The sequence below is a fragment of the Mesoplodon densirostris genome, chromosome 1 (genome assembly GCF_025265405.1).
Source record: "Mesoplodon densirostris isolate mMesDen1 chromosome 1, mMesDen1 primary haplotype, whole genome shotgun sequence".
Taxonomy (NCBI): domain Eukaryota; kingdom Metazoa; phylum Chordata; class Mammalia; order Artiodactyla; family Ziphiidae; genus Mesoplodon; species Mesoplodon densirostris.
Window position 1 is genome coordinate 48,111,761 of NC_082661.1, and position 26,346 is coordinate 48,138,106.

The 26,346-nt window shown below is 37.4% G+C and overlaps 2 protein-coding genes across 4 annotated transcripts in view; both read left to right on the forward strand.

The window, feature by feature from the left end:
• Positions 1-16,181, forward strand: part of PARG (poly(ADP-ribose) glycohydrolase) — a 114,278-nt gene extending 98,097 nt beyond the window's left edge. For all 3 annotated transcript variants that reach the window (XM_060103111.1, XM_060103120.1, XM_060103129.1), the window contains exons 17-18: positions 10,188-10,316; positions 11,014-16,181. In XM_060103111.1, the coding sequence (XP_059959094.1) occupies positions 10,188-10,316; positions 11,014-11,168 (284 nt within the window). In that variant the 3' untranslated portion in view covers positions 11,169-16,181. The remainder of the gene's footprint in view (positions 1-10,187; positions 10,317-11,013) is intronic.
• A 2,569-nt stretch (positions 16,182-18,750) lies between these two features.
• FAM220A (family with sequence similarity 220 member A) lies at positions 18,751-19,780 on the forward strand. The gene is given in 4 exon segments (XM_060096035.1): positions 18,751-18,925; positions 19,332-19,580; positions 19,583-19,686; positions 19,688-19,780. Coding segments are annotated over 4 exon segments (621 nt in total).
• The last annotated feature ends 6,566 nt before the right edge of the window (positions 19,781-26,346 follow it).

A 26,346-nucleotide genomic window follows, 5' to 3' on the forward strand; every position in this document is an offset into this window, starting at 1 on the left:
GCTATTTGATGACTGACTCGTTCATTCACCAAACTTACGGCACATCTGCCACTGTCTAGGCACTGTGGTAGGCTCTGAGAATACAAAGGTGAATGAGATGTAGTCCCTGCTTTGGAATTCACAGTCTAGCATATGGGAGAGAGGCATAGACAAATGCAGCACATAGTAATGAGTGCTTTAATAGAGGTACACAGTGTGGGGGACTATAGCTTGGGAGAGCTGCATGAATGGCACAGATAAGGAGGCATTTGGGTACTCAAGAAGGATAAACATTTCCTGCCCTTTATTGTTTATAGTAGAAAAATCACACACCTATCAACAAAGCTATTGGTCGTTTACCGTATTATGACGTTTGCTTTCCTCTCAGGAGTGTCAGTTATAGAGAATATTATTATATTATTACTTAGCATGGTTACTATTCTTTGTCAACCCAGCTGGTGACATGAGCTGGGTGTGCTACAGTACAGTCTTGACACTAACTCCCTGGAGTTAGTACAGACCCTCAGGTTAAGGACACCCATCCTCCACAAGGCTGCCCCTACTGCGGACTCTAGCCGCAAGTCTGGGGAGGGGGTGTCCCCCCGTCCACCTGCACCTCTTATCAGCTGGCTACCAGTCTTGGGAGTTTTCCACAACCAACCCCTCTAAGGTTTGATAATTCATTAGAATGACTCACAGAACCCAGGAAGGTGCTATTATAATTTTATTACAAAGGATACTCATAGGGTTTATGTATTTCAGCCTGTTGAGTTGTTGTCACATGGAGTTATGTTTTATGTGTTTACATTTTTGTGGCATGCTTAGAAAAATCTTCTCTATTCCTTTATTCTAAAGGCTTTCACCCATATTTTCTTCATATTCAAAAACAAAAACCACATGTTGTCAGTTTTGGTGTTTTGAAGGTCTATAGAAGAAGGAATTTCTGGGTTTTATTTTATGAAATTCTTTATCATCCTGAATTTGTTTGAGGAAACCTGTTTTTCACTCTGGGCTTATTGATCTTATGACAGACACTTTTTTTCTGTTTTTCTCTTAAGTAAAATAAATGAGTAGATTCATATCAATCCAGAAACCAGGTCTACCATAAGCCTTGGTCATTTGTGATGGACAATTTGGGAAGCTTTATAAATGTGTTCATTTTGTTTCTTTTCTTCATGGCATAAAAGCCTTTCTCTCAGACTGCGGCTTTGCTTGCTCTGGTGACCATTAAGGGTAGTATAGTATACACAAGATTCTCATTGCGTAATTTTCTCAATTATCGAGATTATTTTTCTGTTGTGAGCATATATTGTTTTGTTGGTTTTTTCCAGCTTTACTGAAATATAATTGACATACAGAACTATATAATTTTAAGGTGTACAACATAATGATTTGACTTACATACATCATGAAATGAATATCAAGTAGGTTTAGTGAACATCTATCATCTCATATAGATACAACATTAAAGTAGAAAAAAACTGTTTTCCTTGTGATGAGAATTCTCAGGCTTTACTCCCTTAGCAACTTTCATTTATAATGTACAGCAGTGTTAATTATCTTTATCATGTTGTACATTACATTCCTAGTACTTACTTATCTTATAACTGGAGGTTTGTACCTTTTGACTACCTTCATCTAATTCCCTTTCCCCCAACCTCCTGCCTCTGATAGCCAGAAACCTGATCATATTTTCCTATGAGTTTGTTGGCTTATTTGTTTTTGAAGTATAATTGACCTACTTACACTACGTTAGCTCCTGGTATACAACATAGTGATTCTATATTTCTGTATATTTCAAAATGATCTCCATGATAAGTCTAGTTGTCTTCTGTCACCATGCAAAGATCTTATGTAATTACTGACTGTATTCCCTACACTGTACATTTCATACCCATGACTCATTTATTTTGCAACTGGAAGTTTATACCTCTTCCCCTTCACCTATTTCTCTCCTCCTCCCTACCCCCTCCCTTCTGGCAGCCACCTGTTTGTTCTCTGTATCTATTACTCTGTTTCTGTTTGGTTATGTTTTTTCATTTATTTTGATTTGTTTTTAGATTGCACCCATAAGTGAAATCATACAGTATTTGTCTTTCTATTCCACTTAGCATAATACCATTTAGGTCCATCCATGTTGTTGCAGATGACAAGATTTCATTCTTTTTTATGGCCAAGTAGTATTTCGTTGTATATATACACCACATCTTTATCCACTTATCTATTGATGGGCACTCAGATTGCTTCCATATCTTGCTATTGTAAATAATGCTGCAATGAACATTAGGGGTACATATATCTTTCCTAATTAGTGTTTTCATTTTCTTCAGATAAATACCCAGAAGTGGAATTGCTGGATTGTATGGTAGTTCTAGTTTTAACTTTTTGAGGAACCTTCATACTATATTCCATACATATTGCATCAATATATATTCTCATCAGCAGTACACAAGGGTTCCCTTTTCTCCACATCCTCACCAACACACTTATTTGTTGTCTTTTGATAATAGCCATTCTGAAAGGTGTGAGGTGTAATTTCATTGTGGTTTTGACTTGCATTTCCCTGATGATTAGTGATGTTGAGCATATTTTCATGTGCCTCTTGGCCATCTGTATGTCTTCTTTGGAAAAATGTCTATCTAGGTCCTCTGGCCAGTTTTTAATCTGGTTGTTTGTTTTTTTGGCGTTGAGATATATGAGTTCTTTGTATATTTTGGATATTAACCCCTTTTTGGATATATCATTTGCAAATATCTTGTCCCATTCAGTAGGTGGCCCTTTTTGTTTTGTTGGTTTCCTTCACTGTGCAAAAGCTTTTTTGTTTACTGTAGTTCCATTTGTTGATTTTTGCTTCTGTTTTCATTGTCTCAGGAGACATATCCAAAAAATATTGCTAAGACTTATGTCAAAGAGCATACTGCCTATGTTTTCTTCTAGAAGTTTCGTGGTTTTAGGTGTTACTTTTAATCAATTTTGAATTTATTTTTGTATATGGTATGTGAAAGTGGTCCAGTTTAATTCTTTTGCATGTAGCTGTCCAGTTTTCCCAACATCTTTTATTGAAGAGGTTGTCTTTTCCCCATTGTGTATTCTTGCCTCCTTTGTTATAGATTAATTGCCCATATAAATATGGGTTCATTTCTGGGCTCTCTATTCAGTTCCATTGATCTGTGTGTTTTTGTTCCAGTACCATACTGTATTGACTACTGTAGCTTTGTAGTAGAGTTTGAAATCAGGGAGTGTGATTTGTCCAGCTTTGTTATTCTTTGTCAAAAATTGCTTTGGCTATTCAGGGTCTTTTGTGTTTCCATACAAATTTTAGAATTATTTTATTTCTGTGAAAAATGCCATTGATATTTTGATAGAGATTGCATCAAATCTGTTACTGTTTTTGTAATTTTTAAAAATCTTATTAAAAATGTTCTCAACAACATGGATGACCTTGAAAGAATGATGCTAAGTGAGATAGATACCATATGATCTCACTTATATGTGGAACCTTAAAAAAAAAAAAAGCTCATAGATACACAGAACAGATCAGTGGTTGCCAGAGGTATAGGATGGAGAGTGCACAAAATGTGTGAAAGAGGTCAAAAGGTACAGACTTCCAGTTATAAAATGAATAAATCGTGGGGATGTAATGTACAGCATGGTGATTATAGTTAATAATACTGTATTGTATATTTGAAAGTTGCTAAAAGAGTAAATCTTGCAAGTTCTCATCACAAAAAAATATGTAGCTATGTGTGGTGGTGGATGTTAACTAGATTTATTGTGGTGATCATTTTGCAATATATACATACAAATATCTAATCATTATGTTGTATACCTGAAATGAATATAATGCTATATGTCAATTATATTCCGATTGTATAAAAAGAAAAAGTCAGCCATCGGAACTGTATAAACCGCTCTTCTATAAGCCCACTTTCTTATTAGCCACATAGCAGACATGAGCAAGGGAGCATTTAAATCTTAGATTAATTTCCAAGAGAAGAGAGCATTAAGAAAGAGATGTTCACTGATGAACCAGCATTAGGGAGGCAGAGTGGGTGCACAGAGAAGAATCAGAAGCTATGGTCCAGTTCAAAGTATTGACAGATTAAATAAAGTTGGTAAATAAAAACCCTTTGAGAGCAGAGAAAGACAGGGCCAATATTAACTTCTCTGAACTGGCCATCTTTATCTGTCCCTAGGTCTTAGTAATGTTTCAGGAAGACTCATCTGAACCATCAGATGCTACCCCTACCCTATGAGAAAGAAGGGAGGAAGGACAGTTAAAACAAGCAAACAAAAAACTTCATGGAGGGAGAACATGGGCATATAATAAACCCTTAAACTTACATTTCTTTGATTAGAAATAAGGCTAAATATTTTTAACATGCTTGTTGCCTAACTGTGCATGAGTTTTTCAATTTGTAACAATTTAATTTTGAACGGCTTTCATTGTACGTTATGCTAACAACTAGTAAGAGAATATTTTTCATATATTCATTCATTCAACAGACATCGATTAACAGCTTTCTGCCCCAGGCAGCCAATGGCCCTATGAGCCAGAGGGTAGGAAAGAAGGGACATAGGGAAGAGGGGCTTGATGCCTGTCCTCCAGCAGCAGCCAGTTACCTCCTGCAGGCTTGTGGAACCAAAGGGGCTCTGTCCTCCTGCCTGGCCCCTCATCTTTCTGAGGACCCTCTGGAGGCCCATGGAAAAGAGCTTTTGAGTGAATGTGAATTCTCCTTTCTGGGGCTATTCCAAAGTGACACTACCCCACCTCCAGTTCACACCTGGCTTTCAAAATTTTATTCTCACCCATTTCTATGGTAGCTACCTCTTTCTCCTGTGTTCTTTCAAGATAATAGTTCATGTGTTTTGTCTCTTCTTAGTAGAGCTTGTTGTACTTTGGTTGCCCTGAAAACTCAGCTCTCTGGTAGACTCAGGAAAAGTTATGATTCTGTAGATTACTTGGCCTTTTCTCATTGTTAGAGTAGAAGCACTGTTTTTTGCTTTTTTTGTTTTTTTGCAGCATTATTTATCCCATCTCAGTAGAGACTGTTGAGTGGGCTCCTGCCCCCTAAGTATACCACCAGGCACCCATGAGATTTTTAGGAGATAACTTGAAACCATTTCTAAATGGTTTTTAAAGCAAATTATGTTTGTTTCATCTCTTATTTCTAATTTTACTGCATTGTAATCAAAGAGTATAGATAAAATTATCTCTACTTTTTAAGAGTTTTTTGAGCTTTTACTTGTGGCCTAACATAATTGTTGTATATATTATGTTGGCATTTGAAAAGATGTCTCTGAAGGGTATAGAATTTATACTTTGTTAGATTCTATACCTATTAGATCAGACCCTATATTTTTCTAGTTTTGTCTGCCTGCTTTCCGAAGGAATCAAGTGGTGCTCTAAAGTTCTTTTTATTGTGTTTTTGTCAGTTTCTCATTGCACATCCTCAGTGTTTATTTTTTGTACCTCTCCATACTGTGTTATCTGACTTGTGAAAGATTATGCCATTGCTAGTTTACCATAATTTGAAGCTATCTTGATGCAGTCCTGTGCATTTTCTTTTCTATCCCCATTCCCTGCCTTCACTACCTAAAAGTGACTTGCAGATAAAATAAGCTTAATGAATTTCTATTTGACAAATAAAAATTTCAGCTCCACCGCTTTCTGGATCTGTGAACTTAGACAGGTTAATTAATCTTTTGGTGCCTTTATTTCCTGATTTTCAAAATGGAAATAATACTAACATTTATTCAGTTTTTGTAAGGATTGAGTTAATCCTTGTGAATCTTTAGTTTGTCCTTTAAAAAAAGCTGCTAGAACGTTCAGCATGCTACAATATAGAGCTCAGTGTTAGCAGTTGTTACTAATGTTACATGCTAATGGCCTCAGACCATACCTGTGGTATAAAGTATCCATGGTTCTACTCATGAGGACACTGTGAATTGTTTTTTGACATTATTCATATTTATTTGAAGAATTTTCACAGCTTAACATTGATGCCAAAAAGAAAATTAAAACCAAGCTCCCTGAAGGTTAATTTAAGTGATTATTTTGGCACCTAGTTGTGCTTGAAGTTAGAATTTGATGGTTTTATATCATACTTGGAGTCAGTCCATACACCCTATTAGATTTGTGATTTATTCTCCTCTAACTTGTGATACAGGAGAGTTCACTTAAATTGTGAGACATAATTGTCTAGATTTGCAAAGATCTTGGGGATGTAGTGAGGTCTGAAGACAGTTCTGTTTAAAATGATCTTTTGTTAGTGATTACTGATGAATTTAAGGTCAAGATAATTTAAATTTCTGAAAATTTCCTTTGTGTATTTATAGTCTAACATCCAATGCAAGGAGAAAAATTATAACAGATTATGGAATTATACTCTGAAAGAGTCTTTAGGGATCATCTGATTAAACTTCTTCATTGCACAGATGGGGAAGATGCAGGCAGGAGAGTTAAGTGACTTAGCCAAAGTCATAGAGCTTAGATAGCTAGCAGAAGGGCAAGGCCTGAGCTCAGGTCTTCAGTCTCCAGTCCCAGCTTTTGTTACCATGTGTACCCAAACAGAAATGGATGTGAAATCAAGAATGTAATGTGAACTGGTTCTCTTATTAGGATCCAGCCTCTTTTTTGGTAGATCTGTCAAGCTTAGCTCCAGGAGCCTATCCACAGGGACAAAATGGCCTGTGAAGCATTTAAAACTTAAACTCTATAGGGAGATACATTTTAAAGGTTTTTATTAATATTTTATTTTATAAATGGCAAATGACCAGTGATCTAATATTTCTGTATGTAAGGAGGAAGTAGGACTAAAAGGACTTTTCTTTGGGTCTCTCTCTCCTCTCTGTCTCTTAAATAGGAAATACTTAAAGCCAAATTTCATTCAAACCAAAAGATAAAAAAAATGATACCTCTTGGTAGAAGAAGATGACGATTCATTGGTTTCCCTTTTTATATGTAGTTTAGGTTAATTAGGAACCTTTTAAAATTGAGTGCACTGAAGCTTTAATGTATGTACAAGTTGGTTGAGTGGTTTTAATTAAAACGTATCTCTATTTTGAGAAAATTACTTTCAACACTCCAAGATTAATGAGGCCTAGTCATGGTACCTCACATGTTGGGGACACTCAATAAATATTAGTTTGGAAATTAGGAAATACTTTGGTATTTTAGAATCTCATATGTATTCTAATGTCTTAGATTGTTTCCCAGATTTGGGGATACTCAGCTATATCAAATTTACTAGTTCATCTTAAAAACATTTTTCCTTCCTACATAATTTTTTAAACTTTTTATTTGAAAATAATTTCAAAGTTACAAAAAGTTACAAAAAGTTAAACTCTGTGTATGTTTATGTACATATATGCTTGTGTATTATATATAATTTTTTTCTGAACAATTTGAGCTTAAGTTACATACATTATACCCCCTTTCCTAAATACTTGTGTGTTTTTCCTATTCTCTTATATAAACACATTACAGTTATAAATTCATAAATGTACATTGATATAATATTTTTATCTTCTCATCTGTGTTGCAATTTTATCAGGTGCCCTAATCAAACCCACTGTAGCCATTTTGCCCTCCAATACAGGGTCCAGGGTCAGGTATTGCATTTAGTTAATGTCTTTGAGCCTCCTTTTGAATCTGGAGTATTTCCACAGTCTTTCTTTGTCTTTCTTTTATGACATTGACATGTTTGAAGAATACAACATTCCTTGAGTTTATCTGCTGTTTCCTCATAATTAGGGTTATATTATGCATTCTTGATCAGAGCAGTACGTAGGTGATAGTGTCTGGAGGCACTTAGTAGTCATCTGACCCCATTAGTGATATTAATTTTGATCACCCAGTCAAGGTGTTATCTGATTTTTCCACTGTTGCAGAGTTTTTTTCCTCTCTTGTAGTTAATTAAGTAGTCTGTAGGAAGACACTTTGAGACAGAATTTCCCTTAGGTTTAGCATCCTTTATTGATCTTTGCCTGATCCAGTCTTTACCATGATGGTTGCAAAAAGAGGATTATCTCGTTCTAGCACTCCCTCCCGACTTAACCAGTTAGTCTTTGGCTTTCTCCTGTGAGTAAAAGCCCTTCTTTCTCTCTGTTTATTATATGTTATCATTGTGAACTCAGGAATTTATATTTTTTAGTGATTTGTAAGTTATTACTGTACATAATATTTTGGTGCTTAGCTTGTCCAGATTTGGCTAGTAGGAGCTCCTTCAAACTGGCTCCTATATCCTTGTGACAAACATCCATCGATTTTCCTGTTTTTGAGCACTTCTTCACTTTCTGGTATAATAAAACATTCTGGGTTAATCTTGTACCTTTCCTGTCCTGACCATGGAATCAGGTATTCCCTGAGGAATACAACTCTGTTTAGGTGGAATGGTATTAAAGACCAAGATCTGGGCACTAAATGTGCTCATTGCTACTAAGATGTCTTCTTTTTGGCCCTTTCAGCAGACAAAACTAAGAAATGCACATACACACTCTCTCTCTCTCTCTCACTCACTCACTCACACACACACAAATGTACATATTTTAGAAGTCATGAGTACATACCAGTGCCTTTCATTTCAACCTGTCAATCACCACAGAGTTCTTTTTTGTCTTCTCCCATTCTGTGTTTGTTTATTCCCTCTTCCATACTGAGAACTACAGCTCCCAGCAACATCAACAAATTAACTCATTTGTTCAATCCTGAAATATATTTTAAAATAGTTTCAGAATTGCTTCACCTGTACTACTATGGTAAGCAAATCTAGTAAAAAGAGTTCGGGGATTGTTTGCAATTCTTTCCTCCTTGCCCAAGACTGAAGGCATATTAGTCAAATATTGTGTTCATAAGTTACTTGGATTAGTTCTTACTTTCATCCTTTCCTTTTTCCTTTCCCTGTAGTGCTATCCTTTTGAAATAAAATTAGGCTCATTTGTTTTAGTTTGCTTTCAGTTATAGGTTCCTCCCCATTCCCATTCTTATTGTTTTAATTTTGTTTTGAATATGTAGAATATTAACATGCTCTCAAAAAATCAAAACTATATTTATCCTCCATAGTGTTTTAGTTTGATTCCCACCTCCCCTTTTATGAAGGAAGATATGTTACTAGCAGAAGGGCATTTATTGTACCTTTGTTCATTTTTGTTATTTAAAGTAAATTTTGTCGGGCTTCCCTGGTGCAGTGGTTAAGAATCTGCCTGCCAATGCTGGGGACACGGGTTGGAGCCTGGGTCCAGGAAGATCCCACACGCCGTGGAGCAACTAAGCCCGTGCACCACAACTACTGAGCCCACGTGCCTAGAGCCCGTGCTCCGCAACAAGAGAAGCCACCACAGTGAGAAGCCTACACATAGCAACAAAGAGTAGCCCCCGCTCTCTGCAACTAGAGAAAAGCCCACGTGTAGCAACGAAGACCCAATGTAGCCAAAAATACATAGAATAAATAAACTTATTTTAAAAATAATAAAAAAATAAATTTTGTCTATTGAGATTAAGATTATAAAGGAATTTAACTTTTGGAAATATACTCCAGGCTGAGTGATTTGTAACTCTGATTTGTGGGGACAGTGGTTCTCAATGATTTTCCTTTTCCAGTACACCAGAGTTACTGTCCAATGTTTTCAGTAACATTCACTCCATGCTGTAGTGATTGGGTGGAGGTGGGAGTGCAGGAGGGATAAGGGTGTCTTCTCTAACCCATTTTTGAGAATGCTTGCTTGCTGTAGGGTTAATGAGAACAGTAGAACCTCCCAAGTATATTGGTCACGGAAAATCACAGAGACTCCTTTGACAGAAAAAAAAACAATGACTATGTATAAGATAAAATAACTAAATCAAGCAAGCAAACACAAAAATTTTAGTTCCAGATTAGTGTAAGTGAAAAAAAAAAAAAAAAACACTTCAGTGCCTTAACTCTGCTGCCTCAGATGCACCTTCCTTTGTTTTCCCACAAAGGTGCTTACTTACGTGGGAATTCTGTGGCTTGATGATATGCTCAGCAGCATGTCTGGAAAGTCACACAACTAGATGATTTATATTCATCCTGTATTTGCCATTGCTAATAACGTGTATATTAGGTTTATAAATCTTTAATCCAGGATAAAGCTATGACACACCAGCTATAATTTACCTGGTTGAAAGAACAGAAGGTATCTTGATGTGAAGTGTCATAATATAGTTGTGTTTCTTCTCTTTGCTACAGCCTTAATACAGATACTGGCAGCTGCTGCAGCTGAGCGAGATGTGGTTTATTTCACCTTTGGGGACTCAGAATTGATGAGAGACATTTACAGCATGCACACGTTCCTTACTGAAAGGAAACTGACTGTTGGTAAGTAGGGGATAGTCTTGACACTTGGTATCTAGATGGATTGTACACCATCCAGGAGGAGCACTTGCTAAATCTGGATAGATCATAGTGGATAAGAAAAAATGGAAGTGTGACTTTGATGGGGGGACAAGGTCTTAGAGGGGCAACACTTGCAGAATCTTTTTCTGGCAAACTTGCATCCTCAATCTTGAATGAGTGTGTCAGCTTATTAATTTAAAGCCAAGAAGTTGGAGTTAGTGTCCATTTTTTACTTTTGTGTGTATAGAAAACTGAAAGAGGGAAGGTATTGGCGGGTAAGTTAAAACCTAAGCGGCCTCACTCTGAGTCATGTTTATCAGACATACCAGCATCCTCCATCTACTGTTTCAGCTGGACTTGAAAGGCCTTGCTATCATGGGAGCTAAATGTAAAATGAGAGTTGCCACGAACTCCCAAAACAATGCATGGATAATGTACCATGTATAGCCTGCTGTAATGAACTAATAAGTAGTTTCTTTAAGGTATTCTAAAAATTTTTAACTTTATATCAGGAAAGCCTTCCAGGCTTTTTTTTTAAAATAAAGCCTTTGTGCTCTATTTTCAAAAGCCAAATGTGAGCACATATTATTTAGATTAAGATAAAACTGAAGTGTTCTGTAGTAGTTTTATCCATCTGCATACCTTAATGTGCAAATTGGTCTGGCTTTCTACTCTTCAGGAGAAGTATATAAGCTGTTGCTACGATATTACAATGAAGAATGTAGAAACTGTTCCACCCCTGGACCAGACATCAAGCTTTATCCATTCATATACCATGCTGTTGAGTCTTATGCGGAGACCACCAACCAGCCAGGACAAAGGACTGGGGCCTGAGGATCCAAGTGAATAGAACCTCCTTCCACCTCTCATGAGAAACAGCCTTTCTGAATTGTCAGGTGTAACATATGAACTGACTTAATATAAATGTGTATATAATCCACATTTGTAGGCAAGGATGCAGTCCCTTCCACAAACATAGACTCAGACATATTTTGTTTCCATTTTTTTCTATTTCAGTCTTCATTCTTTGATTTTTCTTTCTTTTGCCCATCAGATTTCTTGTGAAATTTCATGAAAGTTCGTGCTCAGCCTGTCAGGTCTCTTTTTTGATGCCTGTATATTATACAAATTGCCTCTGCAGCTAGCAGATGCCAGGGAAGAAGGTGAAATCCTAGAATCTGTTTAACTAACTGGGTCTGCTAAAGATCTCCCTGTGAGCCTTTCACCTCCTACTCTTGTTATGATTGCATTGCTGGAGTTTTTGATTTTTGAAAATTAAGAGTTGGGTTTTTTTTTTCATACATGTTACATAATGCAGATCCCCTACGTTAAAAGTTTTGTATTTAAGGCAGAATAATTTCCAGAAAGTTATTTAGTGACATCACCTTTATCTGTAATGGTTTGTCTGTCCTTTTTCCCTGACAATTTTTATTGATACTGTTTTTGGAAACTGACCTAAATGGAAGGAAATGTAGAATAAAAGAGTTTCCCAAATGGTGTTTAAAAAACAAACAGATGCAAGAGACTTGAAGGATCTTTTGTTTCTTGGGGTTTTTTTTTTCTTTCTTTCATTCATTTTTGAATTAGGATTATTGTTTGTTCCTTGGTGCTTGAGGCATATTCATATAACCAAAGTTTAGAAACTGGGAACTTCATGGTGATCTGTACATAGTGAAGTTTCTCTGGTACTCAAAGGTTATACAGTTAATAAATTTTCATTAACAAATGATTTGTCAAACTCCCATATCATCTATATTTCATATATATATATAAATATATGTTCTTTAAGTGTGTCTACATGCAAGCACATAAAATCTAAATAAAACTCGAATTGTGGAAATGATTAGGTTTAGGCTTTATTAGGGGCTCTGTTTAAAATCCTTTATTTACAGTTGTGTCCATTTAAAATGGGCAACAAACATAAAAATGTCTCTCAGAAGTTAAAGCCAATGTCAATTCTGTGTTAACTGAGAGTAGAGTTTAATCACTGAAGCACTTATTTATATTTCTAAAGTAATTCTAAACCATACTGTTGAAGTTCTAGTTTATAGTCAACTGTCAGGGAAAGCTATTGGTGGTCAAATCCTATTAATAAGGAGTTTTAAGTAGATGGTCCACATACCTCGTATCAATATTGGCAGGGAAAAAATGGGGCCTTGGCCAGCATCTGTAACTCTTTTTGTTTATATAGAGATTGAGAGGTTAGTGGAATTTGGCACCTGAAGGCAGCCACTTGTCACTGATGAAGTTTTTAAAGATTTTTCATCATCTCTGAGTCCAAGGTGTCTGGCTTTATTTCTACTGGTACTAAAGTCTTCTCTTTCCTTCCCAACCCATTCCATGCTTTGGTTAAGCATTCATGGTATATTTCATTTCTTTTTATCTATCTCTGTATTCTTTCCCTCTTATCTAGCCCCAAGACTAAGTAAACAGTTCTTAAAATGTTGCATGAACAGTTTAGGAGGTTCATGTGGTAGAGAAATCATTGAGTCCGAGTAAGAAGACCCCCAGCCTAATATTACAGAATACAGAATCTAAAACTCAGCTCTTAGTACTGAACAGGTTGGTGACCAGGCCATCTTCCTGACTGCCTTTCTTCTATTGAGGGTTTTCAGGAATAAAAACCTGCCTACTTCTTTTTCCAGTACATTCTTGAATTGGGACGGTTTAATCATGTGGAATGTATAGAGAGAAATAATGTCCATTTTTTGTGGTGGGGAGGGTGGTGGAGAGAACATGATTACTTTGTTCCTAAAGGCCCTCTGTAAAAAGAGGGACAAAGTCAGACATTGAACTAACATTTGTATCTATTTTAAGACATTTAACAGCACCTTTTTGTTCTCTTTCATTTAGGGTTTCTTTTATTACATGTTGTTTACCCTTCCCTTCTTTAATCTATTGAGGCATGAAAGGATATTTTCAGTTTAGAATTCTTAGGTTTTTAATATAACTCACTTGCTTTTCACTTTCTATCTAGCTCACTCAAATGTACAATAACAGTTTAAGGAAACAATGTGGACTAATGGAAAGGGCGTGAGATTTAAAATCAGACCAGCTGGGTTCAGATGCTAACTGTATCCCCAGCTAACATTTTAACCTTCTTTGGATAAACTGAATTGCTGAGCCTTACTTAACTCATTTAGAAAATGGGTTATTAGCACCTACCAAGAAATACTGTATATAAAGCAACGAACATAGGGTCTGGCACTTAGTTGGTCCTTAATAAATGCCAACTCTTTTAGTTGAACAGAAACATGTATGGGGCACCTACTGTACATTAGGGATTGTGCTCATTGCTTTATATATTTTAGCCCATTTTACCCATGGGCTAACAGATGCCCAGACGTTAGGGAATACCATCTCAACTTCCAGGAGTTGATTATGAAAGGAGACTTACTTTGTAACCTGACAGAGCAAAGGTTCTGACACTTGTTCTCTACCAAGTTCGTAGTACAGCTTATTCATCATCATGAATAACTAGTTATCAGTGGGGTATATTAAATGGTCTCTGAGAGACTTACCTCTTTTCTTCCTGGTTGAAGTGACACTAAAGGCAAGAAGATAGGTATTTGAAAGCGAGATTGAAAAGAAGCTCTAACCAAGCTCCAGGATTGCTATGTCAGGTACTTAGCCAATAATATATTGCTTTGGAAACCAAGCGTTAAGTTGCCCCACTCCAAGAATATGACGGAACAAAGAAGTCACTGGGTTATATTCTTTAACACTTCAACAGGAAGAGAAGCAATTGCATAGATTCTCATCTGTTTTCTTCTGTCTTCTCCAATCCATGTGGCTGCATATTCATGGCTTTTTTCTGATGTAAGGAAGAAGTGCATCCTAGGATGTCTGCTTTAAAGACAAACAAAGGTTAAGAAGGTGTGTCCTTCCTCCTCTCAACCCTGTGGACCTGCCCCAGTCCTTTTTCTGGAGGGAAGGGAAAGACCAGCCATTCCTGGAACGTGAGCTCCGAATATTTAATCCTGTCCTTTGGGGGCTGGAAGTGGGTCCTAATGGGATACTTATTAGAACAAACTGCCAGAATCCACTGACCCACTGCTGTTCTCTGTGCCCACTGGAGTCCCCTTAGTCCCTCCTCACCAGATTCACACAGATCTACTGAGCCTTTAGGGTGGAAGGTTTCCCAAAGAAGACAACCAAAACTGTTCATCTGATAACTGGTTTTATTTTTCCTGTTTATTTTAAATGTAGGGCTAACAGGTCATGATGATTTTGAACCTGGGGATAAGGAGAGATCTGTGCTAATGTTTACATGATTTTTCTAGGAAGAGAATAAAGAAATTTTGATCCCCTTGGTACCACCTAATATACATACTCTCATTTTATTTATTTTAAAATTAATTTATTTATTTTTGACTCCGTTGGATCTTCATTGCTCCGGACGGGCTTTCTCTAGTTGCAGAGAGCAGGGGCTACTCTTTGTTGCAATGTGCGGGCTTCTCACTGCAGTGGCTTCTCTTGTTGCAGAGCACAGGTTCTAGGTGCGTGGGCTTCAGTAGTTGTGGCATGCGGGCTCAGTAGTTGTGGCTCGTGGGCTCTAGAGCACAGGCTCAGTAGTTTTGATGCACAGGCCTAGTTGCTCCGTGGCATGTGGGATCTTCCTGGACCAGGGCTCGAACCTGTGTCCCCTGCATTGGCAAGCGGTTTCCCAACCACTGCAACCACCAGGGAAGCCACATGCTCTCATTTTAAAAATGTATTGTGTGTCTTAGGTATTTGATTAAAGTTTTTGCATATAGATTTGTTATTCCACATTAGGTGTTAGGCATGTAGAAACGGTCACGGGCATAAGGAACTTTCCAAAAGTAAAGAGAATTCAGGCTGCATTAGTTTTTCTTCCTTGCCAGGTTCCTGAGGTCACGTTTCCTGTTCATTTCCTTTTCCTAGTTTCCATCTTCCCTCAGGAGAGCTCAAATAAGAAGATGTCTTGAAGGTTCTGAGGACCACCGTCCTTCCATTCATTCACATATTCACAGACACTTACAAGTGCCTTCTCTGGGCAACCATTGAACTGTCTGCTCAGGGATGCAAAGATGAATGACTTGTCCTCTGCACTCAGATCTAAACTGAGGCACAGAGAGAGGGTGATACAAAAACCCCCACAAATATCATTTTCTTTTCACTACTGTGTTGCAATTCAACCTAGAAAAACGAATTTTTATGCTAGCAATTTAGAAATTCCAATAGGCCCCTGGACCATGTCAGTTCACCAGAGTGTTTAATGCCCTTACACAACTTTCTTTGTTGGAGGGTTGCATAAACAAATGGCCTAACTAAAAACGTTAAGATGGGCTACCTAAATGCCCTTTCTTGGCTTAATATAGGAGCTGGCATGTGGCTTCTTGCCATCTTGATTCCTATCATCTGAAGTGCCTGCCATCTCTGGTTCTTGGATTCTGAGAAAGTGGCACTGGACACTAAAAAGTAGATTTCCTAATAGAAATGTTACTTTTCCCTATGGTGAGTCCACACAGGGTAGGTAGAAGGTCACACTTATTTTAGCTGGAATTATATTGCCTCCGTTTGAATACTATAAATTTAATAGATGAAAAATGAAAATTAGCTTTTACTTGATATCAAGGAAAAAATAAATTTTACTTGGCATCAAAATATTTCAAAATATGGGAACCTTGGGGATAAAATAATAAAAGGGTTCTTGGTGGTGAAAAGATGGGAGACCATGGCAGAGTGTTGCATTTTCTATTAAGATTTGTAACAAGAACCTATAAAGTTGGGCGTAAAAAATTTCAGTATTTGGGAAGAAATATACTCACTGTAGAATTGATAATACTCTCAAAAATATACCCTGATCTGCTCTTGAACATGTATGAAGCATCGTCATCAGAATCTTGATCTTGCAGTATTTTAGAGTATTCATTTATTCCACAGATATCATATTTCATTAATTCTAAAACATTTTTTTCACATTGTAGCATCTGAAATCCAAATACTTCTAAAACTTGGTGGTATATCTTAATTTGCAGTATTTTTTAATGGTACATAAAATAAATGCATTTTATAATCTATGGAATCTTATATTTGAGGAAACATGGTAATTAGAATGCCAACCATATAGCAGTCAGTTTTAAGCTTTGGAGCTGTAATTGTGACCAAGATAGACTGGGTTCTTGTTATCAAGTTTACACTGTAGTGGAGAACACAGACAAGAGCTTGTAACATGACTTAGACTGGGTAGTCAGGAAATGGTTTTCTTTTTAAGGGGAATTTCAGACATATACAAAAAAAAGTAGGGTAATAAACCTCCATATATGTATTATCTATCACCCATCTTCAACAATTATCAATTCATAGCTAATCTCGTTTGCTCCATATTCCTACCTATTACCCACCCCAATTTTTTGAAGTTCACCCGAGACATAATATATGTCTTTAAAGACTATGCCACAATATCATCACACTAAAAGAGAAAGGACTTCTTATTCCAAAAGATGGAGTACACAAACATTTCCCTATTCTTCCTGCTAAGTACAGCTAAAAACCATGAACATGACATGTAAAACAAATATAAAATTCTGAAAGGGGGAAGAGAGAAGGCAGACTGGCTAGGGGAATCCTGGGAACCAAAGAACAATACAGTGGTAAGTTTCCTGGATTTTGTTATTGGTCGTATATCCTATAGTGATTACTGGAAAAGGCAGCCACCTGGAAATTCTGAGTGCAGATAAAGAAAGGCCCAAGAAAAGCCTACTCTCTTTAGCCAATGGACCAGGAAAGGGGCAGCCTACAAGACAGAAACTTTTATGTAATAAACCCTCTATTCAAGCCAAACACAACAACAACAACAACAAAACTAAGACCCTACAAGCAAAGATAATGTATACAGCCTAGACTTTCACCCTTTCCAGGTTATAACAAAATGCTCCAGTAGGTCAGGTGGTAAAGGGGGTCTCTCTCAATGCACTGTGAGTGGAGAACACATGCGAACACTGGACTTCTATCTCCACCTGGGCTAACATGGCTCCTCTCCCATTTCCTGTTAGGTGCCCTGCCCCTTCCACTAGGAAGTGTCAGAGGAAGCCTAACTGACAGAACTTTTTCCCACTTCTTAGCAGAACTGAGGCCATTCATGCACTTCCATCTACCATTCTGCATTGTCAATGGAGAATACATGAAGAGCATCAGGGTGTTCCCCTTCCTAGCCAGAATTATGTCAGCATAGCCTACAGTGGAGCCTGAACTCCAGTTTCTACCCAGCAGTGATAAGGAGCCCTCCCCTGTGTGTGTCAACTGAGGCAGAGAGGAGAACCTGAACATCCATCTCCATCTGGCTGTAATGAGGCAGTGTCTTGTTCCCCAGCTGGAGCAGTACCTGAGGCCAGCTAAAACAGGTATCAGAGGAGGCCTGATAAAACACAAGACTTAATGAGATCCAGAGTCTCATAATATCCAAAATGTTCAATGAAAAATCACTTTGAATAAGAATCACTTACACCAAGAACCAGGAAGATCTGAACTTGAGTGACAAAAGGCAACCAACAAACAGCAATATGGCGATGACACAAATGTTAGAATTACCTGACGAGGATTTTAAAGCAGCCATCATAAAAATGCTTCAACAAACAATTATGAACACTTGAAATAAGTGAAAAAGTCTCAGCAAGGAAGTAGAAGGTCTCAACAAAGAGGTAGGATATATAAGAAAACCAATTTTAAAACTAAAAACACAATAACTGAAATTAAAAAAAAAAAAACCCTCCAAGAATGAGCTCAACAACAGAATAAAGAGGATAGAGGGGGCTTCCCTGGTGGCTCAGTGGTTGAGAGCCTGCCGAAGCGGGGGACGCGGGTTCGTGCCCCGGTCTGGGAGGATCCCGCATGCTGCGGAGCAGCTGGTCCCGTGGGCCGTGGCCGCTGGGCCTGCGCGTCCGGAGCCTGTGCTCCGCAACGGGAGAGGCCACAGAAGTGAGAGGCCCGTGTACCGCAAAAAAAAAAAAAAAAAAAAAAAAAAAAAAGAGGATAGAGGAAAGAATCAGTGAACTTGAAAATGGAACCATAGAAATTAGCCAATTTGAACAATGATAATAATAGACTGAAAAATAATAAAAAATAGGGCCTCAGGAAAATCTGAGACTATAACATATGATAAAACATTCATATCATTGGAATTCCAGAAGAGAGGAGAAAGATGGTGTGGGATGAAGAAGTGTTCAAAGAAATAGTTTCTAAAAAAATTTCCCAAATTTATCAAAAGACATAAAAACCTATAGATTCAAAAAGCTGAATGAACTCCAAACAGGATAAACTAAAAAAAATCCACACCAAAAGCACATCATAGTCAAACTTCTGGAACCAAAAAAGAAAAATTATTGAAAGCAGTCAGAAATGACATCTTACCTGCCAGGGCAGAGGCCAGGAGACATCACGGTGGTGGGTCTATATGGCGGCAGCTCTGTGGGGCTGTCTGGCTCTTGCACTCAGCCGCCACCGGCTCCTACAGGGTCTTCTGCAAGGGGCTGACCCAAATGCTCGTCTTAGACCTGGCCTGGTAGTTGCGCATCAACTTCCCCTATGGCTTCATCACAGCTTCCGTGACGCTCAAAGTCCACATGCAGGTTCATACTGAGATCCATCGAAGGCCTTCCTCAGACTGACAGACATGTCCTTAGGCTCAGGGCATCAGAGAACACCTAGCATGAGGGACTCTCAGCATCTGCCTCGCAGAAGAAAAGAGAGCAGGTGATGACTCAGACAAAATACTGTATAGACTTAACAGAACGCAGAAGGAGAGCCCTTGCCCATCAGATATAACTTCCAGGACGAATAAGCTTGCAGTTGATGTAAATGGTAATTCACAAAATGAGGAGTTGACATTGGAAATGAAAATGATCTGAGTGAGGTCAGCTTCTTGCTTCACGATGGCAACAAAGCACTTCCATGTTTGCAAGAATCAATAAGAAGAAATTCAGCTTCAGCAGCTGCTCAGAGGAAGACTGGATCTGTTCTTTGCTCCTGCAAAAGAGTGTTTTGCTGGGGTGTCCTGTGGCACTGGAGAAGCTCAGGTGAGGCACTGGCTGGGAGGAGGGCCCACAGCCACTGAGAGCCACAGAGGACAGAGCCACAAAGGAGAGCCTGGGGAGTCAGGACTACCATCCTCTCAGAAATGGTCAGAAGTGGGAATTTGTGAGGATGAACCACCAAGTGCTTTTCTGGAAAGGCTAGACTCTGAATTGGAACTGTCTTGCCTGCATTCCATCCTGTCTACACTGCTGCAGCACATCCCCAAATATTCTTGAATGACGAGACAAAATGTGTTTTCCCTAGCCATTCAAAGCTCATGTTTTCAGAGCAAACACTAGAATACAAGAAAATGCTTTCATGTGAAAAAAAGTACCTCAAATCTGCAGGTAACACTGGCATTACTGGCTCTACAAGCTTTTGAATTTGCAAATCTGTTATGTCATAATTAAGGGACAAGCAGAATAATAAAAATAGGTTAATTTTAAAAGTTGTCCTAGATGATTTCTTTTGCATTAAGTCTGGATGCAAACCATGCAGCCATGAAGCTCCTGCTTTGGTTTGTAGGACCAGATAGACTTAAAGTAAGTGGAATTCAAATTCATGGAAAGCTGGTTGATATGGAAGGAAATTTTTGACTTTTAAATTGTGCTTGAAAGACATTCAGGATTGGGAAACCATTTCAAGGAGAATATTGATATATCCTATATAAATATCAGATTAAGCCCTAAAGATTTAACATGAAGCCTTTAATATGCCTTCAACACCCATTCTAAAGGGCTATGGTCCCAGATACTGTCTCTCCAGACTGTCTCTGACAACCTAATGGAAGTAGATATTTGTAAAATCAACCCCCCTGTACTTGCTCTGAGCCAGGCTGAGTTGATGGTAAGCTGTTACCATTTCTGCATTTTGTAGAATAATTTTGGTCAACAAAGTCTGACTTCTCTTCTCACATGCCTTTCCTTCCACTTCAAATGCAATAAATGGAGGCCCTACAGTGAAAGTTGCAACGTTAACCTTACCTTTAGACAAACCTTTCTCTAATTAAGAACCCTAGCAGTGTTATTTGAAATAAAAATGAGCTTGAGGCTATCTGTCGTTGCTCAGTTATAGAGAGGCCAATCAAGTATTTCCCTTATAGAAGGTTTCCAGTTTATCGGAGTCAAGGTATCTCTTACACTTAGATTTTTTCTGGGTTAACTCCTTTTGTTGTGTGTTGATAACTTTGATAAAAGGCACTTAAGAGTGTAAGTTTTTAAGCAGTCCCAAAGTAAGACTTAACCAATTTCAGAATTATTTGACTGCATATATTAGTTTATATTGTGTGCTAAATTACTATGCCATGTGCTATTTTAGTGTTTTGGGAAAATGAAAAATAAAGCCCATTCTTTGGCATAATAAATGTCTCATTTTATGTGTGTAAAAGAAAATTACAATTGGTTTCTGATCAGGAACAATGAAGGCCAGAAGGAAATGGCACAACACTTTTCATATTCTGAAAGAAAAGAACTGCCAACGCAGAATTCTTTATCTAGTAAAAATATGCTTCAGGGTTGAAGGGGGAAAATCAAGCCATTCTCAGATGAAGGAAAACTAAGAGAACTTGTTTCCAGCATACCTGCCCTAAAAGAATGACTAAAGGAAGTTCTTGAAACAGAAAGGAAATGATAAAAGAAGGAATCTTGAAACATCAGGAAGAACAGAAAGAGTAAAAATATGGATACAGTACACTGTATTTTTCTTGAGTTTTCTAAATTACGTTTGTTGAAGCAAAAATTATAGCTGTCTATTGTGGTTTTCAATGTATATAGAGGAAATAAGACAATTATAAATGGGAGGGTCAAGGGCATAAAGAGAGGTAAGTTTTTTATACTTTGCTCAAACTGGTAAAATATTGACACCAGTAGACAGTGACAAGTTATGTATTTATAAGGTAATACCTAGAGCAACCACTCTGAAAGCTATAGAAAGAGGTACACTCAAAAATGCGATAGATACATCAAAATGGAATTTTAAAAAAATGTTCAATTAACCCACAGATTGGCAGGAAAACAGAAAAATGTTAAACATAGAGAACCAGAAAATAAAAAATAATGGCAGACTTAAATATGCATGCATCATAATTACATTAAATAACAAGACAATAAGTATTAAAGACAGAGATTGGCAGTGCATTAAAAATATGACCCAATTATATGAACTATATGCTACCTGTAAGAAACTCACTTCAAATATAATGATAAAGGGAGGTTGAAAGTGAAAGGATGGAATAAAAGATATACTTTGAAACATTAATCAAAAGCAGGAGTGGTTATATTGGCATCAAATAATGTAGACTTTAGAGCAAGAAATTTAGGGATAGGGAGGGATGTTTCATAGTGATAAAAGGGTCAATCCACTAAGAAGACAGTAATCTTAAATTTTTATGTACAAAGTAATAAGGATGCAAAATATGTGAAGCAAAAACTGACAGAAATGAAACAAATATAAAATTATAGTTAATGACTTCAACATCCCTCTCTCAACAACTGATAGAACAATTTGATAGAAAATCAGCAAAGGGAATTCCCTGGTGGTCCAATTGTTAGGACTCTGCACTTTCACTGCTGAGGCCACGGGTTCAATCCCTGGTCGGTGACAAGATCCCACAAGCCATGTGGTGTGGCCAAAAAAAAAAAAAAAAGGCAAGGATATAGAACTCAACATCATCCCATCAATCAATCAACATGATCTAAACACTTAAAGAACACTCCACTCAACAATGACGGAATGCACAATCTTTTCAAGTACCTGGGGAATATATGCCAAGATAGACCATTCCTAAGCTATAAAACAAACCTCAACAAATTGAAAAGAATTGAAATAATATAAAATGTGTCCTCTGGCCACAATGGAATCAATTAGAAATCAATAACAGAAAGCTAAAAGGAAAATTTCCAAACACTTAGAAACTAAACAACACACTTCTAAATAATTCATGGGTTAAGTCTCAAGGAAAATTTTAAGATATATGTTTAACAGAATGAAAATGAAAATATATACACACTACTGTATATAAAACAGAAAACCAACAAGGACCTACTGTATAGCACAGGGAAATATACTCAATATTTTGTAATAACCAATAAGGGAAAATAATCTGAAATATATATATATATATATCTGAACCACTGCTGTACACCTGAAACCAACTATATTTCAATTAAAAAGAGGAAAGATCGCAAATCAATCAAGGCTACTACCTCAAGAAACTAGGGGAAAAAAGGCAAAATAAACTCAAGCAGAATGCAAAAATAAAAGAGCTGAAATGAATGGGATAGAAAAAAGTTAATTGAGAAACACAAATGAAACAAAAAGCTTTGAAATGTTCAATCAAATTTACAAACCTCTCACAAGACTGAAAGGGAAAAATAGAGAAGACAAGTTACTAACATCAAAAATAAAATAAGGGATATTACTATAGACCCTGCAGACATTAAAAATATAATAATGGAATACCACAAACAACTCTACACATATATCTGACAACTTTGATTATATGGAGCAATTCCTCAAAAAGTACAAACTACTACAACTCATCAAATATAAAATGTATAATTTGAATAACCATATAACTATTATGGAAATTGAGTTTGTAATTTTGTAACTCTCACAAAGCAATCTTCACACCTACATGGTTTCATTGGAGAATTCTACCAGCTGTTTAAAGAAGAATTAACATGTCTATAAAAACTCTTCCTGAAATAGAAGAGGAGGGAAAACGTCCCAATTTGTTTTATTACCTTGATACCAAAGCCAAAGACAGTAAAAACACAAACAGAACTGCAGACCAATATCTCTCATGATTAGAGATAGAAAGATTCTTAACGAAGTGTTAGCAAATAGAATTCAGCAATATAGTAAAAAAATTATACACCATGACCAAGTGGGATTTATCCCAGGTATGCAAGGCTGGTTCAATTAACGTAATCATAGCCATAGACTAAAGAAGTCATATGATCATATCAAAAGATGCAGAAAAAGCATTTGACAAAATCCAAGACATATTCATGATAAACACTCAGCAAACTAGAATACAGGGGAACTTCCTCAACATGACATACACACACAAAATCTACAAAAGTCTACAGTTAACACTGTGCTCAATGTTTAGAAACTAGATGATTTCTTCCTAAGATCAGGAACAAGGCAAGGATCTCTCACTACGTCTATCCCACATCATACTGGAAGTTCTAGCTAATGCAGTATAACAGTAAAAGGTATATAGGTAGGTTGGGAAGGAAGAAATAAAACTGATTTTGTTCCCAGTTACATGATTATTGTTGTAGAAAATCCCAAAGATGAACAAAAAACTCCTGAACTAATAAGCCATTGTATGAAGGTTTCAGGATACAAGGTTAATACACAAAAATCAATTACTTTGGGACTTCCCTGGTGGCGCAGTGGTTAAGAATCCGCCTGCCAGTGCAGGTGACATGGGTTCAAGCCCTGGTCTGGAAAGATCCCACATGCCATGGAGCAACTAAGCCCTTGCACCACAACTACTGAGCCTGCACTCTAGGGCCCACAAGCCACAACTACTGAGCCTGCACTCTAGAGCCCGCGAGCCACAACTACTGAGCCTGTGTGCCACAACTACTGAAGCTCGCGTGCCTAGAGCCCGTGCTCTGCAACAAGCCACCGCAATGAGAAGCCCGTGCACTGCAACAAAGAGTAGCCCCTGCTCACCGCAATTAGAGAAAGCCCGCGTACAGCAACGAATACCCAACACAGCCAAAAATAAAATAAATTAATTAAAAAAATCAATTCCTTTGCTATATACCAGCAATAAACAATTGGAATGTGAAATTTAAAATATAATGACATTTACATTAATACCCCAAAAATAAAATAATTAGGTATGTCACAAAATATGTACAGGATCTGAGGAAAACTACAAAACTGATTAAACAAATCAAAGATGATCTAAATGAATGGAGACATAATCCATGTTCATGAATATTGTCAGGATGGCACAATATGCATTGATCCATAGATTTCAATGCAATCTCAGTCAAAATCCCAGCAAGTTATTTTTGGATATAGACAAACTGATTCTAAAGTTTATATGGAAAGGCAAAAGACCCAGAATGGCCAACATAATACAAAACAAGAAAAGCACCACCAGCAGGCTTACATTACCTGACTTCAAGTCTTACTATAAAGTACAGTAATCAAGACAGTGTGGTATTGCCAAAAGTATAGACTAACAGATCAATGGAACAGAATAAAGAGCCCAGAGATAGAACCACATAAATACAGCTAATTGATCTTTGGCAAAAGAGCAAAGGCCATTCAATGGAGAAAGGATAGCCTTTTCAACAGATGTTCAAACTGGACATCCACATGCAAAAAAATTAATCCAGACCTTACACCTTTCACAAAAATTAACTAAAAATAGGTCATAGGCTAAATGTAAAACACAAAACTCTAAAATTTCTTGAGGCTAACACAAGCCAAAATCTAGGCGACTTGGGCTTGGTGATGAGTTTTTAGATACAACACCAAAAGCATCATCCATGAAAGAAAAAATAGGTTAAAACGAATAACTCCTCCTCTGCAAAAGACACTATAAATGAAATGAAAAGGCAAGCTACAGATTGGAAGAAAATGTTTGTGAAACACACACTTGATAAAAGACTTGTACATTCCAAAATGTATTAAGTACTCTTAAAAACTGAACAATAACAATCCAATTAAAAAATAGACAAGAGAACTGCTACACATGTATTAGAATGGTTAAAATCTGCAGCACTAACAATATCAAATGCTGGCGAGGGTATGGAAATAAAGGAACTCTCAGTCATTTCTAGTAGAAATGGAAAATAGTACAGCCACTTTGGAAGACAGTTTGGTAGTTTCTTACAAAAGTAAACTTAGTCTTATCATATGATCCAGCAATCACATTCCTATATATTTACCCAAGTGAGATGAAAACTTATGTCCACAGAAAATTCTGCACATGAATATATACAGTGGCTTCATTTATGATTGTCAAAACTGGAAGCAATCAAGAGCTCCTCTGGTCAGTGAATAGACTGTGGAATATCCATACATTGGAATATTATTCAGTGATAAAAACAAATGAAATATCAAACCACAAAAAGACATGGGAGAACCTCAAATTCACATTGCTAAGTGAAAGAAGCCAGTCTGAAAAGGCTACATATTGTATGATTCTAACTATATGACTTCTGGAAAAGGTAAAACTACAAAGATAGTAAGAAGAGCAGTGGTTGCCAGGAGTTTGGAGTGGGGAACAGAGATGGGGGAAGGAGTGAAAAGTTGGAGCATGGAATTTTTAGGGTGATCAGACTATATGATAATGTAATGTTAGATACATGACATTATGCACTTGTGAAAACCCATAGAACTGTACAACACAAGCAGTGAACACCAAAGTGAACTAAGGACTTTAATAATAAGTAGCAATACTGGGACTTCCCTGGTGGCGCAGTGGTTAAGAATACTCCTGCCAATGCAGGGGACATGGGTTTGAGCCCTGCTCTGGGAAGATCCCACATGCCGCAGAGCAACTAAGCCCATGTGCCACAACTACTGAGCCTGCACTCTAGAGCCTGCGAGCCACAACTACTGAGCCCGAGTGCCACAACTACTGAAGCCCGCATGCCTAGAGCCCATGCTCTGCCACAAGAGAAGCCACTGCAAAGAGAAGCCTGCGCACCACAACGAAGAGTAGACTCCTCTTGCCACAACTAGGGAAAGCCTGCGCGCAGCAATGAAGACGCAATGCAGTCAAAAATTAATTAATTAATTAAAAAATAATAATAAGTAGCAATATTGACTTACCAGTTACAAATGTACCACACTAATACAAGAAGTTAAGAATAGGGGAAACTCTGGGGAAGAGGGAGTGTTTAGGAACTACACATACTATCTTGTGAACTTTCTGTAAAGACAAAATTTCTCTAAAAAATAAACTCTTTTAAAAGAGGGGGAGGGAGGTGGGGGGAGG